The following is a 20,408-nucleotide window of genomic DNA, read 5'->3' as shown; positions in this document are numbered from 1 at the left end:
AACAAACAAACAAACAAACAAAAAAATAAGTGACCAGATGTGAGGCAAAGTTTGAGATTCCAGAGTGGCAAGTATAACAACAACAACAACAAAAAGGGTGGGTGGGTGGGTGAGTTTTTGCTTTCTTACATCAAAAAGCAAAACTTGATCCCACGCATCCCCAGTCATCCTCGATTCATTTCCCTCTTCTTTTTCACATTTGGGTACAGTTGAAGCTTATCATCATTCTCCCTCCCTACTCCCTCCTCTGCCCCCACCCCCCGCGTGCCCCGTCCTCCTCAGGACTGCTGATAAAAAGTAGAAGCGGGCGCATCAAGTCTCAAAAAGTTGAGCAAAACCGTGGTTTCCTGGAAGCCGCTGTCTCACTCAGAGTTAGCAAGCCAGACGCCCACTTTCTGCCGCTGGGCGCTCGCCTCCAAGAGGCCGGGCTGCTCCGCACAGCTTGCGATCGCGCGTCCTCGCCTCGGGCCGCCGGGCTCGGGCGCGCTGCCTTCCCGCACGCGCGGGGCCTCTGCAGCGGGGAGGCGGCGCCCGCACGTGCGGCGGCTGCGGACTCACCTGCGGCTCCCGCGCCCGGCCCCGCCCATCGCCCCGCCCCGGCGTGACTCATTGGCCGCCGCTCGGAGGGGCGGAGCAGGGGCAGCCCCCGGGCTCATTAGTGATGCGGTCTCCAGGCTCCGCTCGGTAGTCCCGGACCCGGAGCGGAGCTGGGGCTGCGGGCCGCTCAGCGGGGACGGCGGGCGGCGCCGCAGGAGGCGATGGGGACGCGCGCTGCGTCCGGCTGCCCAGCTGATATCCCTGCTCCGCTGCTGTAGGGAGCGACGGCGGAGAAAAGAGACTCGCCACAGACCACCACCCCCGGGGAAACCTACTGGTGTCGGCTCCCTGCCGTCGTTCCTCGCGGACTTCCAGGGCGTGGAAGAGGAGCGAAGCCTGAGAGGAGCTCGGAGCATGGGGACAGGGGCTGCGGAAAGCAGCCGCGGGGCGCGCCGGTGGCTCCCATGGCTAGGACTCTGTTTCTGGGCGGCAGGGGCTGCGGCTGCCCGAGGTAAGCGCTGGGTGGACGGCGGTGCGAGGGGGAGCAGACGGAGGAGGAGTGGGACTCTCACCTTCGGCGTGGGCTTCCCAAGTTGTGCTCGCTTCTCTCCGCGCGCGGAGCCCGACTCGGTGGGAGCCGTGTAGAGGAGCTCCAGGGGACCACTGCCTTTCAACCCAAGTTTGCTATCTGCAGTAATCCTACAGGTTGCTCTGACCGGGGGGGCCCCTACCCCTGAATCTATGCACCCGCTGAGGTTTTTTTTCCAACCTCTCCCCCCCCCGCCCACACCCCCGCCCCTCAATTGTTGCAGACTAGATAACTCGTCTTCATTACAACCTTTCTCGCCTTGGTCCTCTCCACTTTTCCTTCTTGGGCGAGCTCGTCCCTGGGTGGGCGCCCACGGTGATGTTCGAGTGTACCCAGGGAAAGAGGAATGCCAGTGGGTTCCAAGAGAGACTGCGCTCTTTTTCCCCTTCAGGGGAAGCATCCAAGCTGGTCACTTCGCTCTGCACCAAGCCCCTCGGGCGACCCTAGCCCTGGCTCTAAGCCAGCACTGGCTTTTCCTTACAGAAGCTTTGAGGGTGCAGGAGCTTTGAGGAGCTGTGTGTATCCTGGGGTTTAACTGTGCCTGCAGTGCCCAGCTGGATAAGCAGTTGGCCAGAGGCTGCACTCTCGGCGCATCCTCTCCTTACCGGGTGCTTATTCCAGCTTAGAAGCGCGGGCCCTACTGAGCAGCAGGGAAATCTCTGCTTCTAATAAGCTCAGAACCCCCCTCCCCTTTTTTCTTTTTTTTTCTTTTTTCCTGGATGCGCTGCACTCCAGCAGAGCATCAACTTAAAGATAAACCACACGGACCTGTTTTTGAAGCTGATCACAGGCAGTTCCAGACAGCCCCAGTGCTGTGGATACCTGTGAAATAATCCAGGATCTTCTCATTCCCTGCCCTTCTTTACCTTTCTTCTTTGCTGCTTGCACGGGGCTTAGAATATGTAATTGCATTAAATGATTTACCTAACAGCTTGTCTAGCAAGAGGTGGCACCAGGCTAACCACCTCTCCTAAACATATCGCTAGTAGCTGTGAGGCCTTTGGAAGGGTTGACAAAAATGCCAAGAACCGGTATAATCTCTTTTTTTATATATATATATATAGAAGCTAACAGTGTTAGGAGCAGCGAGACCGCCTGGAAAGAGGAATTAAAAGGGTGAATAGAGGGTTTTGGCGGTATGATCCTATTCTATGCCTATTTGCATTTCATTTCCTGAACTTTTTTCCCCTTTTTCTTCTCATAATGGAGCAGGCTTTCACAAAATAAGGAAAGGCTTTAAATACGAGTGATTGTTAGAGTGAGGCGTGTTTCTTTCTCTTGCTGAAGGAGCATGGGCTTCAGCCATTTAATTTACTACAGGGAAACTGGAGACTGCCTAACTGCTCAGGCAACTCTGAGTGTTTTCTATACTGTTAGGAGGAAAGGGGGGGACGGAGGGGGGCGGCGGGGAGGCTTTGCCCCTCTCTTTCTCCTACATGAGGACCCCGAAATGTCTGAGTTACTACTTTCTAGTCACAGCGTGGGGTAGCTCCTGATGTCTGACTCCAGGTACTGACCCTCGGAATTTGGTTAGTGGAGTTGTCTTTAAGCCAGCTCAGAACAAGCGGTGGGAACATGCCAGCAGCCTTTTGGATGGAGTTTTGCTGGTTGTGAAGAGAAGGCTAGCACCTCTTGTCTGCAAGCTGTTCTGTAAAGGTCTCCTGGAAAACATACTGTACACTCTGCAGGCTTATTTACAACAAATGCCTTGCACAGATCATAGAAATGCCCGAGACACAGTAAATCTGAGTAATGCTTCCCTCGTCATGGTTTCCATTTACCTTTAGCAGCTTTGGGAGATACTTCAAGAAATGAGCATTAAACGGCTACCAAACTAGTGAATTCTCCTGCACCCGGCTTTGGGCAGGTGGGCACACACAATAGAAGTTTCCAAAGACGTCTTTCCCATATTAAGTTCTATCCTTTAGGCAAGGTATGGTGCATTAAACCCAGGATGCTTTGGACTTGTATAGCATCCCAGTGTAGTAGTCTCACTGTGCTGTGCATGGTTGGTCGGTTCTGTAGGTAATTTTTGTATTTACAAGTGAAATAGTTTATATTTTGAAGACCCTTTCCTTTTGTGGTGCTGGGGGGTGGGGGTGAGGGTTGGACCCGTTGCCTGGCATAAGCCCGGGGATTACTCTCTCAGTGATCCATAACTATAGCTCATCAAAGAGCTCTCTTGTGGTTTTGATCCAAGATGTCATCACTTAGTCACCAAGCTATTTAGCATTACACTAAGTTGGTGGTACAGTACTAGGAGATCAGCAACACTGTTCTTGCTGTATTTACCATATATCTATTTTCATGATGGTGGTGCCATCTTCTTCCTCTCTAACTTTTCTCTGCTTCCATACCCTGATACAAAAACCTCTGGAAACCCGAGCATAATTTTGAATGATTGGTTTCACATATACTCAGTGAGGAAATATCCACTTGGGACAAGGCTCTGCATGAGGGAAGTAGCCTGACCCTGGGCATCATTCTGCTTTCCACCTTACTAAGTGGAGCTTTGGCCTTCAGAGAACAAGTTCTATCCCTCCTGGTAAAGTATAAGGATAACACTTCTGATGCCATCATGATGGTAGGTTTCGACACTTTACACCTTAGACTAAGGATGTTTAAAAGTTACTTGTGACCTGCCAAGTGCTAATTGACTCCACATCCTGTCATACCGATTTGTTTTATTCTTAGAAGAGTGTGCGGCTGATGGAGTTGTGATTTGCACTAGATACTGTGCAGAAGAGATCATGTCATTAAGCGGGCTAGATGATGATGATGGCCTGTGCCCCTGATAACTAGAGGGGTACAATACACCGATCGCACACTCTTAAGTTCTGGCCACCGAGGGTCATATGACTGACACATGCCATGTCTTAGAGCTGTCGGCATTTCCGTAATGTGATTTGTGAATGCTTCCTGTGATTCAAAGGTAGAGTCTGATCATGAGACTGAAAGTAAAGCACCTCCTCCCTCCCTACTTCCTGCCGGGCCTTTTCTGATTCACTGAGAGAGAGCCTCGCTGTGGTACCTTCTCTTCCTGCGCAAGAGACCTTTTTATAAGCATCTCAGTTCTTGAAGGGACAGTCATTGCTTTGACTTGTCTGAGGAAAGGAATGAAGGCCCCTGAACTCTTCATGTTCTTTCTCACTCTGTGAGTGACCCAAGCATGACTCTCACTCTTGGGGTAGTGCTCTGAAGTGTCTGGAGGCCCAACAAGTGCCTAGGCTTCTCCATGGGGGCTCTTGATGTGGATAAGGCCAGGCAGCAGGATCTAGACCAATCTTGCTAGGGAATGAAAGGTTCACTTTGCTCCTCTTTCCTAGGTGGTTTGTAAACTTGTGTGTGTGTGTGTGTGTGTGTGTGTGTGTGTGTGTGTGTGTGTATGTGTGTGTATGTCTTGTATGTATGTGTGTATGTGTGTGTATGTGTATGTGTGTGTATGTGTGTCTGTGTCTGTGTATGTATGTGTGTGTTTTCATTCCCTGAATATTGTACCTATCTTAGAACATTGCCAACATGGAGTTTTATGAAGGAATCTGTTTCTTGGGACATAGCAGCTATTTGATATCAGTCTCTACTGCTATTTTGCTTTGTTTTGTAGACATTGGAGTATAGACCCACAACCCACATGTATGAAAATTGAATCCAAGCGCTACCCCATTCAAGGACGTAGTAGTAGTGTGGAGGGTCCTCTTAACGAGAGGCTCAAGCTCGTGCTCTTTATGGATTATACCTTTGCCATCCATCCTGATTGTCTTTGCCCCAGGCAATGCCTCCTGAGTGACACTGTCCCTGTCATCTCCCTCTGCCCATTCTGATGCTGCCATAACCTAACTGTGAAGCAGAACAAAGACAGAATCTCCTCCAGTCCACCTTAAGTCACATGGGTCATGTAAAAGCCATGTACTTATTTTTCATTTAATATGTAGATGCAAGTGTTCATGCGTATGAAGACCAGAGGTTGACATGTGTAAACCTTTAATCGCTTTTCATCCATCTTACTATTTCTCATTTTTAAATTGCATTTATTTATTCACACACAGGAGAGAAAGGAGGGAGGGAGGGAGGGAGGGAGAGGGAGAGAGGAGGAGGGAGATCAGGCATGAATAAGCCTATGCCATGGTGTCCATGAGGAGGTCAGAGGAAAACTTGCAGGAGCTTTCTTTTCTTTACTCCCTGTGGGCCTCAGGGATTGCTAGCAGGTCACCAGGCTTGGAGGCCAGCACCTTTACCAACTGAGATAACCTTGCTGGCTTGCTCATCTTATGTCACAGGCTCTCTCTCTCTGAACCTGGCACTCATCAATTATCTAGGATGGCTATCCACAAGCACCAGGGATGTCCTGTCTCTGCCCCCCAGTTCTAGGGATACAGACTGTCCCACTTTTGGAACCCTACTTTTAAGTGGATGCTGGAGATCCATGCTCAGAGAGCCACCTCTACCCTTTACCTCTCGTTTCTACATTGTTGGCCTGAGAACAGTCATTTCTACTCTGTATGCTGGTTATTCTTTAAAAGAAAGTTTTATTTTAAAAATTAATTAAGCTATTTATTTACTTTACCTTCTGATTGCAGCTTCCCCTCCCCTGTCTCCTCCAAGCTCCCCTCTCCCTCCTCCCCACTCCTCTCTCTCATCCATCCATTTTTCCTCCTCCCATGGATATCAACCAGCCTTGGCATATAAAGTTGCAGTAACACTAGGTGCATCTTCTTTTATTGAGGCTAGACAAGGCAGCCCAGTTAGGGGAAAGGATCCAGAGGCGGGCAATGAAGTCAGAGCACCTTCTTCCGCTTAATGAGAACCACATGAAGAAGGCATTTTCATATATTAGATATGAAGTAATTTTGATCTTATTCAGTGCATACCATTAATTGTTCTGAATGTGTTATTCCTATCAGTTCATTCATTTGTTAACATGGCTCATTGGGGCAAGGGTTATTATTTTTTTAAGCTAGGGAGGGAGGAGCACAGGGGGGTTAAATAAAACCGGAAGACCACAGAAGAGTTGGGATATGTTAGATCTTAAACCTAGTCAGTCTGACTTAAGAGCTCACAATGTACAGTGCAGCTAAGCTGTGCTGAAAATAAAAGTGGTCTCTTGCATTTTATTGACAAACGTCCTAAAATGATATCTTCATAAGTATCCAGAATTGTAGAGGAATTTCAAGTAGCTTAAATATATCTGTGAATATATTCAGATAAATCTAAGAGATTTATGTTGTATGAAAACAGTATCCCTAACAGTGTTCAGCTCAGTATACTTTGGGATTGGAATCACGCTTAAAATGCTGAATACCAGTTTCTAATATGATAGCTTGCCTTTTTTTTTTTCTCTCGCAGTCTTGAGTGTCAACAGAAAATATTACTCTGATTGAATACACCATCCGTGGAATGGCAGCTCCCAAAAGACTATTTGTTGCATGTCTTGTATTTTTAGCCTTGTTTGCCGGGAAAATGTGGAGCATGAGATTTGAGAATAGATTGTTAACACGAGAGGCTGCTGTTTCTGCTGTTTTGGGTGCTCCTGCTGCTGCTGCTTTTGCAAGGCAGATGGCTAGATTCATTTATAGAAAATAGATATTCGTTCTATTTTGCATTTCCACTTCGAAAGGAACTTTTAATTGTTTGTGCCACATTGCATCATATGGCCTTTCTGTGTGCACACACACGCTGCACGGAGGTAATTTTCCGAATTAGGCAGATGTTAATAGATTCAGTTTGGGTGGTTCCATTCCAACTGCACTGCTGACTCTGTTCTGGCTGGAGAATTCTCTTTTAGAAGTGGGTCTGTCTGCGGTGCTGCGTGTTTTGAAGGCTTTTCAGCTTAGCTCGCTGCTGCTGCTGCTGCTGCTATCTGCCTTGCTCTCTCTACAAGGAGAGCTAGAAGTTAGAGATAGAATTATGTGGGCTGTGTTGACGGGGCTGATGTGGAGACCCGCAGGAAGGTTTGAGTATCTCTTCTGAGCCATACTGGGGAATGTTTTGATTTAGGAATTGCCCAGAGTTTAGACTTTCACTTATGTATAAGTAAGAGATGTTGGACAGGGACCCAAGTCTAATCGGAGTTGACTTATGTTTTCACATGCAGCTATCAGGTGGCTTGAAGGTAATCTTACACATCATTTTTAGTGTAGACCATACAGTCAAGTTTGAAAATTTGCAGTTATAGCATAAGGGTAGTGGCCCTAAACTTCTGATGTTGGAGTTTTGTAGATGTCAAACTTTAGAGTACAGATGATCAAACTCTAACAGGATATTATGTCAAGGTCTATATTGTTATTTAATGTTTTTTCTGATGTTGTGTGTGTGTGTGAGTGTGTGTGTGTGTGTGAGTGTGTGTGTGAGTGTGTGTGTGTGTGTGTGTGTGTGTGTGAGTGTGTGTGTGTGCAGCACTGTATAGATAGAACTTAGGACAAGATTCTGGTCATTTGTTTCTTGCTCCTTCAAGGAGGACTGAACCCAGGTAACTAGGCATAAACTTACCCATTGTCCATCTTGCCCAAGATGTATTTTTGTGCACAGCTTCATGAATAAGGACAACAAGGCAAAACCCAGCTTTCAAAGGAGATTCAATGATGCACCTTGGTTAGCATCCATGTAGTCATCCCTGATGTGTGAACCCAGACATGCTAATGTCCCTTATTGAAAACAGATGCTGTAGTCATATATAATCTATGCACGATACCTAGGTTTTCTCTAATTCCTTGAACAATGCGAAGACTATGTGGCTATGTAGAGTACTGTGGTAAAACTTAGGTTTACAGAGTTGGTTAGGAAATAATACAAAACAACCGGTCCATGCTCACTAGACATAGTATATTTTCTAGTGTGTTGATAGGCAGCTAGTTGAACAACTGATAACAGAGCAGATGGAAAGGGAGAGCCAACTGTATTAATTTTATGGTCTCAAATTCTGCTTTATAAACGGCAAATGAGTCTATCTCTTGGAAGAGACCTCTGTATAGCCATTGAGCGACTTCAACACTGTATCTAAGCCTAGGAAGGACCAGGTGGGCATGCCCATCGGAATAACAGCAAGTTCCTCTTAAAATGTTGATTCAGTAATGTGAAGAGGGGGCTGTGAGTCTGCCATCCCAGCCTGTCTACGAGCAGTAGATGCAGAGCCCAGAAGAAAATGAATTGTTCTTCATTTTCAGGCCAGTGTGAAGTGGGTTCCAATATGAGACTCAAAAATAGTCCAGTGGGAGGGTAGAGAAATACAAATGCCAGTGTTTATCGGACAGACATACAACTACGTACAAACTAATAGACATTTGTGGACACTATTCTACATTTTGGATTTTATTTTGAAATAATTAGGGGGCTTATGTCTGAATCTCATTAATTTTTTTGTAATGAGAAAGAAATTGACATCTCTAGAATTAGAACGGTTTTCCTAGTGTCAGGCTTTGTTAAGGAGCTTTCCCAGACTCCTCAGCAGTCCTTCAATTTATTGTGTTCATTTGACTTAATTTCCCTATACTTCAGAGTGATCTAAAATTCACGGTAAGCAGAGAAGTAGGAGATAGAAGAAAAACAGTTTAAAAAAAAAAACAATCCAGCCACATCCACCTGGGTTACTGATGGTCTCCATAAGGTCATTGTTACTATTGTTACAATATGATGCCGAGCAAGGTCCAGGTGCTCCTGGCTGACATTGCTCACTGTTACTGTCTGTCACATGGCAGTTGATTTTCCCATAGCTCAGTAACCTTTTTCACTGTAACCTTTCTGTGCTAAGGTATAAATGACACTGGGGTAAGATTTCAGAACTCTACTCAGCATTGTCCAGAAACCCTTAGGAAACTTTCCTTGCAGAGTAATAATGACATATCTGTAAGTACATTTAAAGTATTTACCCCCACACTATCTTGTAAAGTTTGCATCCCTAGACTTCTAAAAAGGTAATTTAATGTAATGCATGGTATCATGAATTTCTCTTTTGAATTATAATTCACTTATATGGGATTTGAAATTTTTAATTGGATTAACAGGTAGTCGTGACACGCATCCATGGAATGAGGTGATATTTCAGTTTACTTGCCATCAAATCAGTGCAGTTAGCATTTTCATCTTTTTCAATTCTTTGGTTTAGAACCTTCAAGTTTTTATCCTCTGGTTCGTCAATAAATGTATAATGGGATATTATAAAATATAGTCACTTAATGTGATTAATTCTACAACATCTTTCTTCTGTGTTCTGAAACATGCTTTACAGGAACTTCATGGTGTGGTCATTTTTATGTTCCCTTCTACCTTTATACTAAATGAATATCGCCACCACCACCGCCATCACAACCACCACCACCATCATCATCACTGCCACCCCCATCATCACCACTGTCACCACCATCCCTGTCATATGCTCATTATCTGCACTAGGACAAGAATTTGGGTCTCCCATTGGTGTCAGAGCTTTTTTCAACTACATTATTATGTAACTCCATTTTATTACCAAATAGGTTAATTAAACTATAGTTGGATAATAGAGTCCTTCTGCTTCAAATTGATAGGTGTGTGTATGTGTGCGTCTGTGTGTTTATGTGTGTGTGTTTGTGTATGTATGCATGCATGTGTGTGTGTGTGTGTGTGTGTGTGTGTGTGTGTGTGTGTATGGGAATATGGAGAGAGAATGAAAATTAAATGAATGCATACCTTCCAAATGCACACCCTACCCTCCCGGTGTGTGGTGTTAGGTTTCTTGTGGTTTTAAGCAGAAATGGCTTCTTCTTTTTTCCTTCTAGGGAAAAAAAGCAGTAAGAAATGTGTTAGGAGATTGGGGGAAAGTAAAGAAGTGACTATATTAAAAGTAGCACACTGAAATGTACAATAATTGGTAAGTAAAATCATTTTAGGACTTTATTAAGAAAATCTTAAATTTCAGAAGAATTAGGTCTGGAGGAATGGATCAGTAGTATACTGCTTGAAGCAAAAGCCCTCAGTCCCATTCTCAGCACACATGAGCATCCATGAGTACACACACACACACACACACACACACACACAGAGCAAGAAAAACACATATGAACATGCCCTTGCCTACTTTCACACATACACAACTCCATGCACACACATATACAGAATATTCAGAATTCAAATGAGTTCCTCAGTTTGTGTAGCTTTATAAGTACCTTGTCTTTATTATTAATTCTGAATGCACCTTCACCCCATCCCTCCACTGTATTTTGTAATCTAATGTGGTCAAAATCTCCCACATTGTATTTGAAAGGAATTTTGCTAGCACAATGTACTTAGACTTCCAGTAACACTTCCCATAAATGTCCTTAATAAATATTTAACCTATCTTTAGGAAGATAAGGAAGAATATACATTTTTCCAAAGGAAATTTCAATTCTGGATAAATAGAGTTTTGCACCGCAAGCTTCTTGGAGGGGCCCTGTACAGCGCCTGTAAAGAAGATGTAGTTGTTGTCTGCATAGCAGACCTTAGAGCTCCCATCAAGTGTCAGAAGAGTTTTCTGAAGCTTGTGTCTGGACTTTTCCAAAGTTGTTTCCCTTAAAAAAAGCAATCAGGAGGTTCACAGATTCTGCGGGTGTGAGGTGTGTGGGTGGGAGGCAAGCGCTTGGGGTTTGCTTTAAAGAAACATGTCGACTTAAAGATTTGTCATTATTTTTTTTTTAACTTGGAAGCAAAAAATAAATCCACCTGATGTTTTCTGAAGTTTAACAGTTAGCTTGAGATGCATGTCGGCCTCTGGATGTCAATGTGACCAGACAAGTGTACTGCATTGCATGTATCAGAGGAGACAGTTGCATAGCTAGTTATTAAAAATTGGCATGGTAGCAAGTGCCATAATGGGTGGCTATCACTGTGTGTATTATGCATTCGCGAACTATCATATTTCATCATTATTCCAAATGTCTGTCATCAAAGTTCTATGCCACTAGTTTCAATGGCATTAATTATCACTTTGGCTTGATATATGGTCCCATTTTTTGACTTGAAAGTCAGTGTCTACATGATGGGACTCAATTTTACATCCAGCCCTCACCTCCGGTTTTTCCTTGCCTATTTCCTATCTCTAAAGCTGAGGCTTTCTTACTTTTGTTCTAATATGGCAGACTGGAAGGTCAGGACTATAGGTCCCTAGTACAGTTTGGAAATAAGATATTCTTTCCAAAGGCTCATGTGTTGAGTGCTTGATTTTGAACCAGGTCTTCAGAGGTGTCTTCTGAAGTGATTGGATCATGAGGGCTTTGACCTAATCAATGAACTAATCGACTGGTGTACTCAAAATTGATAGGCTGAGAGGAAGAAATTGGAAAGTGTGTAAGGTGTGTATTGATTGTGGGCTGTGGGGTTGCTTGGGTGTGCCTTTGAAGGATATGAATGTGTGCATGTACACACTTACACACACAGAGTCATCTAGTATTACAGCCTCTGTCTCTCTTTGCTTTCTGGCTGCCACACATTCTTGTCACTGTGATGGGCTACCTCCCTATGTAACTGTCTGTAACCATGGACACAGCTGACCACAGGCTGAAACCTCTGAAACCATGAGCTGAATTGGTTTTCTTGCTCTTAGCCAGAAGAAAGAGAAACAAGGCAAACTCACTCTTCCATTGCCTAAGTTGTATTTGTCAGGTGTCTTGTCATAACAGAAGATGACTAACCGCAGTTCCACGCATCACTCCTTCATTCTGGTTCTTTCCAAAGTGAGAAGAATTGACTCAGTCATTTTTAAAGTTTCTTCCGGCTTTGCCATTACATGACATCACTTTTGTTTCCCGGCCCATATATTCACAGGGATGTGGTCATTTAATAAGGCATTCCTTGACATCTTAAATATACATCAAATCCTCCAGTGAATTACTCTGGGAGTAAAATATGTGAGACAAGATAATGGATTTAGGGAATGAGGCTGCAGATTTTGGGCTTACACATTCTTCAGAGATGTACCAATGAAGAAAGGAATTTAGTTTGATTTCCTTTAAATTGATGTTTGTTGATGAATGTGTCTACAGGTGCAACATCACTGATGGGAAATATTCTGAAGTTTAGAGCATTGGCATTTTTTATTAGGACTGCTCAGTCAGTAAGGTTTTTACAAATGTCCTCAAATATGAACAGCTCTGAAACCTGAAGCACTTGTGGTGTCAAATGCTTTGCTATCTCCTGAGAGGCTCTGACAGTACCTGACTAATACAGATGTAGAGGCTCACAGCCATCCATTGAACTGAGTACACGGTCCCCAATGAAGGAGTTAGAGAAAGGACTTATGGAGCTGAGGGGTTTGCAGGCCCTTAGGACGAACAACAATATGAACTAACTAGTGCCCTCAGAGCTCCCAGGGACTCAACCACCAACCAAGGACTGCACATGGTGGGTCTGATTGTTCTGGCAGCACGTGTATGGTAGAGGATTGCAGACTCAATCTTCAATAGGAGGAGAGGACCTCGGCCCTGTGAAGGTTCTGTGCCCCAGTGTAGAGGAATGCCAGGGCCATTAAGTGGGAAAGGGTAGGGTGGCAGGCATGGGGAGGGGGGAGGCAACAGGGGTTTGTTCTTGTTGTTTTTGTTTGTTTGTTTGTTTGTTTGTTTTTTGGAGGGGAAACTGGAAAAGGAGAAATTTACATGTAAATAAAGAAAATATCTAAAAAAACAAAAAACAAAAAACAAACAAAAAAAAATCCCAAATACCTAATGCCTGTAGACTGAGCAGAAGACCTCCTGGGAGGCGGCAGAAAGAGATAAGGTCCCTTCAGCAATGCACTTCGCTGCTCTACGGGGTATGTGGGATGCTTCGTACTTTGCTGCTCTACGGGGCATGTGGGCTCCTTCCTGCTAGGTTGATTTTTCTTTTAGAAGAAATCAGATATATAGAACTTTATATTAATTTTCCATAATCAAAATTTCAAATTAGCTTACTGAACATTGACTCAAAGGTCAAGGGGTATGCTATTCAGTATTCCAGCTCATCTGAAATCAATGGAGAGGGCCTGAGTAGACATGGAACACCTTTATTCGATGTGTGAAATGGCTGTGCTTCCTGGAAGGTGTAAGGCATGGAGATGACATTTTCATTATGTTTTATTTTGTTGAGTGTGGAACCAATCCATGGCCTCCTGCATAGTAGACAGGTACTCTGCTTGTCCGCTGAGTTCATCCAGCCCTGAAGTGACCTTTATTTAATAGCTGATAAGCACTAATTTGATCCTAAGTTTCTGTGTCTTCTACCAGTTTCAAAAAAAGTCACAAAATTTCCATGTGGAAAGTATCTCTCTAGAGCAAACCCAGCAATGATAAATGACCAAGTACTGTCCTGGGAAGGAAGGGTCCTGGCTTGTCTGGCTTGCGTACCTTCCCTGCCCATGAACCCAGACCTTCATTTTCTAGTAAGAAAATGACGTCCTTGCCTCCTTTCTTTTCAGACCCAAATAAGGAAAGTAATCGATAAAAGCACAAAGAAATTCAAAAGAATGACACCAGAAGACTAAAGACTATTGATTGTTTTCCCTCTTGTCAAAGAATGTTTTCCTTTTGTTTAATGTTTATATTTTTCTGAAATTTCTCTGCAATAAGATGCATCTCTTTTTCATGCTGAACACTGAATGCTGCCACCAGAATTTGAAGGACTCAGGTTAGCACAGTTTTAGGGTAGCTGACATTACTAAAGAGGTTTGCTTGACAGACTGTTTTGTATGTGGATGAAACTTAGTCTTAAGCTCCTGTATCCTTGCTAATACATTTGTTGAATATGAATCCAGCAGTGGAGTCTAAATACCTCCTGCACATAATTATTCTTGAAAAGGATCTATTCATAGGAAAGAGAACATATTCACCTCATTTCAGCTAATTTACGTGACATTAGTGTTGAGACTTGGAACACCTCACCTTGTAGTTTACCTAAAGGAAATCATTTTAGAGAGGCTTTTGCTACTGTCTTCCAATTCTTACCAGTTCTTGAATGTTCCTTGTTTAAGTCTGGGTTTTCCCATGTGTGGCAGTCAGTCAGGCTCCTTTGTGTGAGTGGCCCACTGGGCCTGGGTTATCTGCTGCGGAGTTATCTACAGCCTCGATAAATGTTCCTGTTGCTCACTGGAGAGGACACTAGGTGGTGCTTTTATTGTATAACTTGCTTTGTGCATCCTTGAAGAAAGCATCTGATGTTTGCAGTGACAGGCTAATGACACCCCTAAAAGCCACAGAACAACCTCCAGAGAGAGTGCTCAGTTGCTCTATTACTTCTCTGAATTGTCTTGATTTCAATGTTGAACACTGCATCTTTGATGGGCACAGTAATTTGCCAAGTGCCACCGTACACGGGGCTTGTGTCGCTGAACTCTGGAACCTCGGTCATGATGATTATTCATGTGGATGCCACTTTGCAGGAAAAGTGTTAGACATAGTGGGTGTTGAAAACTTCCGATTCTTGGAGATTAGGTGACAGAATATTCAGGTTGGCTATATTTAGCAGTTATCAGTGAAGGATCTTGCTTCCGGAAATGGTGGGCAGGTTTTAACTCAACAAATCCCCGTTCATCACCTCAAAGCAGTGCTTTCAAACTTCCAGAGGAGCAAACATGTACAGTAGTGCCACCAAGGGTTAGGTTGGAGTATCACAGACAAATGCCTGGTGTGCGCGCGGTGTCAAGTTTTGTTCTGTAAGCTAAAAACTGAGTTGTGTGAAGCATACTTATTATCAGTTTTATGAAATCAGAAACCAGAGGAAAAGCTGAGCTGTTTAATGTAATATCACCTAATAGAAAATATATGTGAGTGATTTTCAGTTCTGAAGAGAAACAATTTGACTCTGATGCTAGCAGTCAGCTGATTACGCAGCCTGGATCTAGCAATACAGTCAGTAAGTCAGCGGGGGCAAGACCATTCTCTATTACTGTACTTAGCAGATTCTTGAGTTGGGAGCCTAAGCTGCAAAGACACCATCTTTATGCGTGTAAATGTAAAAATGCAATGCAATGTAGGAATGCATCAACTTTGAGATTGGGAAGAAAACCAGTGAGGATGATGGGATGCAGGTGACTGCCCCCGATCTCCTTATGCTTGCTCCATTAGTTCTGTTGTTATCTGCACTCGATCTCAGATGACTCAGATGAAGGCAGCGGATTATTTGCGTTGAAAGGAGTCCTTCTCGTTAGCTTGGAAAAAGTGAGGTATTTGTTAAAGGGGTCAGACTATGTGAAAGAAATTACGTAAGTTGAGACTTAAAAACATAGGAGGTAGACTACAGTGAGGAGCCTACTCATGGAGGATCCCCCCCCTTAATACACACTAGCCTTCCTCTGATTCTTCACCCATGCATTACTTTTCTGTTGTTACAGTGGAATACCTGAAGTAATTCACTTACAAAGAGGAGCCTTTTCACTTGCAGTTTTAGAGGTTGCAGTGGATATTGGGAGGTAGCTTGTGGTGAATGTTTAGGATCAGAACCACTCATCCAGCATTCTTACAAGGAACAAAGAGAAATGTGAAAGAGGGCAGGCTCCACAGTTTCCTTGCAAGGGCCAAGGACAGTGGCCTAAGGGCCTCCCAAAAGGCTCCATAGTTTGAAGATGTCAGAACCTCCCTAACGGCGCCACTACGAGGAGAAAGACATCAATGCGTACATACCCAGGACTTACACTGTAGCAGGCAGCATGTAAATACTAGAGAATCAAAATTAGGTGCGGTTGAATGTTCTTCTACTACTCAAACTGTCCAAGGGCTATAGGTAGCCTGTAGCATCTATAAACCATTTTGTGAGCTATTGGCTCACTGAATGACTACTGATTTGAGACTGTGTTAGATTTGACACGTGTCTGTCTATGAGTCAACGCTGCCCTTAAAAGTAGACCATAACCAATGTCTGTCATTGGTCCTTCAGTGCATCCCTCTGGTTCTTTGTGGTGTCAAGCTTGAGATTCAACTATGTGAGGACACATAGTTGATCATGTGTCCTTTTGGCATGCCCTCATGCTGTATTACACAAGATAGGCTCCATCTATATTTTCTAGCAATTAGCTTTCTCCTCCAGGATTACGTCTCGTCTGTGTTCTTGTATGTAATGTAGCTGGCTTGCTTCCCTGGAGTGAAGTGTTCAGCAAAGTGCCAGGAATACTTATGATGTTAACAGGGTACATGTGTAATTATTTCTCCATATCTGAAGGTAGGTTATTTGGACTTAGGGCACAGTTGGGATACAAACAGTGCCTACTCCTTTGCTTCTATGTATGCCCTTGACTTTCTTCTCCTTCTTGGATGACAAAGTCAAACATTTTTCCCTGGTTTTTATTCACTATGTGTGTTTCGAGGGCAAAATACACACTTTGTTCTTCTTGTGTGTGTCTGATTCCGGGGAGTTTTAAGCGTGCGCTCTTGTGTGGATGCAGAGATGCTTCTGCACTAATGGTGGGCAGACTTAGGGTAAAACCATCGTAAGCTGAAAGCATGAAAGTGTGACATGTTGAAAGTGCTGTGGATACTCTTGGGCTTCCTGACCACCAGGCCTCAGTAAGAGGATGCTGGGGGTCGTGCTCACTCTCTGTCACTTGGGAAACTGGCATATCATGGGACAGCACCATACCCTGCATCACAGCCCTTGGGAAGATCAACATTTGGAATCCAAAGTGACAGATTTTATTGAACATGTCATGCAGCTGTGAAGTGGAAATGTCCTATTTGGGGACGCCTGTGAGCATCTCCTTGATGCATTGTGTGTGATTGCAATTTCTCCTCCCAGCTTGACTTAGATGCCTTCAGATAAAGTTTTTATTTATTTTTACTTTTATTTTTTGAGGCAGATTGTTCTTTGTAACTTAGGCTGGCATGGTACTCACTATGTAGCCCAGGCTGGCCTCCAACTCATTGCTTCTACCTCAGCTTCTCAGGTGCTGAATAAAATGAAATTATCTTGTCTTCTCATGGACTAGAATTCTAAATGTAACCAGTGCTGTGGCTCATTTTGTGTCTAGGTATTTTGTGTAGTGCTTAGGAAATCATTCCAAAGTTATATAAGTGATGCTCACCTATGATTTTTTTCTGTGATTGTACATTTTGGTCACACTTATTTGGGTTTTCCCCTAGTAATTGAATGAGTTATTTATAGTTTAGGAAAGTTTCATGTATTCATGAACAATTATTCTGACTTTACATATTTTCCAGTAACCTCTATAGATTTGATTCCTACTGCCCCTCTATCCAGCACCACCACAGGGCGGTGAGGGAAAATAATGGGGTGGGAAAGGGAGACCCTCATCCTGCCAAAGCTATGGTACTCAGGGTGAGCCGTGGGAGAATATTGTGTGATCTCCACACCACCCGGAAAAGGGTGGGACAGTCCAGGTGGTCCCTGGGCCTCATGGAGGACCAGGATGACAGGTTCTAGCTCCTGGGCATCACAGGACATCTCTGGACACTGTGAATGAGCTGAGAACAAATTGGGGATCCCTGGCAGCTCAGTCAGCCCCAGGGCTGAAGGGAGAAAAGGGGCGGGGCAGTGCGAGCATGGGGTAAGAGTCCTTGGTCCGGTCTTGTGGCTGGAGCTGGAATTCATTGTCCCAGCACTGTTAGTCTAGATGAAAGGAGGCAGTCCATGGTCTTAAGGTGTTTTATTATAGAAAAAAAAGAAAGAGATAGAAGAGAGTGTGGGGTTGGGAGGGAAGAAAAGTAGAGGCCAGCCATGGCCATGTGGAGAGAAGGGGAAGGGGAGAGAGGGAGCAAGAGGTGAGAGTACAGAGAAGAAGCTAAGAGGTTGAGAGAGAGGTGGGGGAGGGAGTCAAGCAACTCCTTTTATAGTGGGCAGTGCTACCCTTCTCTTCCCAGGTAACTGTGGGGTGGGACATACCTGGCTGTGGTCAGGTGATTGTGGGGGTGGAATTCTGCCAGAATGCTGGGATCTGGGGCTTTGTCTAGCCACAGGATAATGGAGTGAAGGCTCATGTTGTCAGCATCTATGTCTGGGGGGCGGGGTGTAGCTTTACTGTTGTAAAATTCTCTACTGGGTCTCCAAAGTAAGCCTTACTCAACCAAAAACACAGACTGCCTTTCATAGTCCAACACCCCTCCAAATTCCCTCTTCAGGTGGATGGCATGGCGTGCCTCATGGCTATCCAAGGTTTTCTTTGTCTTATGCAGTTTGTGCTTTGTTCTATCCCCTTCTGCACTGTGCTCCTGTTTAGGCATCTTTCTCTGCATTTTCCTTTTTACTGTACCTTAAACTATTGAAAGTAGCCACAATGCTTTGTTTGTCAGTGATCCCCTTAAGAATAATGCAGAATATGGTGTCTTCTACTGGAGAACATCTCATAAATCACTGAAATGAAATGAAAGTGATTTTGAAGTTACACAGCTTACCATGTAGACCCGCTCATCCTTGCTGTTATTCACAGGCTTTCATGGGAATGTTCAAGTGACACAGTTTGGTTGAAACCTCCCCGATGCCCCCTTAAGCTTACTACCAAAAGCCTTTAACTCTCCCTTTGATGAGAAAATGCTTGGATTATTAGACCTCTGCACAGAAATTCAAGACACTAGATAGAAGATAATGGAAAACAAACAAGGATAGACACAGACAATAGAACCAAATCCTTTAATTGGGCCTCTTAACCAGGCATGAGGCTCGTTGGACATCTCAGAGGCTGGCATTGTACAGCCATAGCACTTGTGTCTGTACTTGGATTTCTTCAATAGAGATGTTGCCTTGAAACTCTATGTCTATGCCTTCCCAACAGTAGATTTTCAATTATATGGAATAGTGTACTTGATACACCTTATCTAGATATAAATTCAGCCACTGCACCAGGCTGGTCCAGTCTAAGATTATGTGACATAAGTTAGTTTTCCAAGGTATTCTAAATGCAAACTAGCAAAGAAGCGAAACCTCTGAGCAAGCTTGGAACCCTGATCAGCCTTCACACTGCTTAAATGTGCATGCGTTTAGGTGAAATGATGGTGCTGTCTTTCTCTAATAAAACAAACCTGTGGGAGAAACATACTTGAAAAATTAGCTCTTGTCACAGTAGTCTAATTTAGCTAAAGGACTTGAGAGATGCATTCAGAGGCCCTAGTTAGGGAAGCTTTGCAGAATAAAAATGGCATGCTGCAATTGTAACTGAACTTGCATGGTTGTTGGGAATTTCAGGTTTGGAATGTCCAGAGCAGAGTCAGTGTAGCAGCCTGGCTTATTGTAGCATTCCAGATAGGAGACAGGGATTTTCATCCTATGAACTATGAGCCAGGCTCATGACTTTCATTTCTACTCCAATAGCTTTGTTGTACACGAAATATTTCTGAATTATAGAATCTTGCATGCTTAGTCTAATAAGTTTTAAAATAAAGAAAAATAATTTAATGGAGATCCTCAGGAGGTTTTTCCAGCCTGTCTAGGAAGTCTCCCAGGTTTGTGCCACACCCTTCCAAGAGCCTCTCTTCCCCTACTAGACTGCTAGTCTGTTGCTTCAACCAGTTATCTCAGAACAGAAGCAAATATCTATGGTTCTCGGTGGTTCACTTTGTTTACATCTTTGCAAGAAGAGCTTAGTATCCTGCACATTTTATACCTTCAGAGCTACGGATGTGAAAATACAGCGCACATGTTTTCAGCACTTGCCCTGAGCCAGTGGCCATACCTGCTGCAGTGCCCCAAGATCACAGCAGCAAGCTCAGGCAAGTGGCAGGTGGTGCTTCCTGTGAAGTAAGTTTGCAAGAGTCACACACTCACATCTTTTTTATTGTCTGCCTAGATGAAGATAGTGTGTGATGGTCTGAACAGGATTTTGTTATTGTTGTTTTTAAACTTTACCAAAATGACTTTGAGGCATAATATTTCATTCCTGATGTTTTGTAGCATGTATGAATTTTTTTTTGTCTTAGCATCACAATAAGTTGAAATTCAGCAGGAGGAATGCTTGTGACTCCTGTAAACACAGGTGAATTGGCAAGCACTAAATTTTTAGAAAATTTAGTGTTCTTCTGTGAAAGAAGGTTGGCTCTGTTGTGATGGAATATAACCTTGGATTAGCTATGATGTCATATATACTTGTGGTATTATGCATCACCTACTTTTTTCTTGACATGAGATGGAAATAAACAATTAACAAATTTTATAGGCAAATTTAATTAAGCGTAGACCTACTAGTCTTTGCCAAGTCCCTTTCTACATTTAAAAATTGATTTATTAATAAAATGAATTGGAAGTAATTAAGACATTGAAAGTAAGATCTGGAGACCATATTTTCCTTTGCCAAGCTGTGACCACATAATGAAGGCTTCAATTCATCCAAGTCTTTATTTAGCTCTGAGTTGAAGACTTCTTCAGTTTT

The 20,408-nt window shown here is 43.7% G+C and overlaps 1 protein-coding gene across 10 annotated transcripts in view; it reads left to right on the top strand.

Moving 5' to 3' along the window:
- The first annotated feature begins 649 nt into the window (after positions 1 to 649).
- Positions 650 to 20,408, top strand: part of Unc5d (unc-5 netrin receptor D) — a 533,275-nt gene continuing 513,516 nt past the window's right edge. For 9 of the 10 annotated variants that reach the window (XM_031339462.1, XM_031339463.1, XM_031339461.1 and 6 more), the window contains exon 1: positions 650 to 1,048. In XM_031339462.1, the coding sequence (XP_031195322.1) occupies positions 952 to 1,048 (97 nt within the window). In that variant the 5' untranslated portion in view covers positions 650 to 951. The remainder of the gene's footprint in view (positions 1,049 to 20,408) is intronic. The other variant, XM_031339464.1, reaches the window with a different exon arrangement.

Source organism: Mastomys coucha, unplaced genomic scaffold, assembly GCF_008632895.1.
Source record: "Mastomys coucha isolate ucsf_1 unplaced genomic scaffold, UCSF_Mcou_1 pScaffold22, whole genome shotgun sequence".
In the NCBI taxonomy this organism is placed as follows: Eukaryota; Metazoa; Chordata; class Mammalia; order Rodentia; family Muridae; genus Mastomys; species Mastomys coucha.
This window is presented reverse-complemented; position numbering and strand designations above follow the sequence as displayed.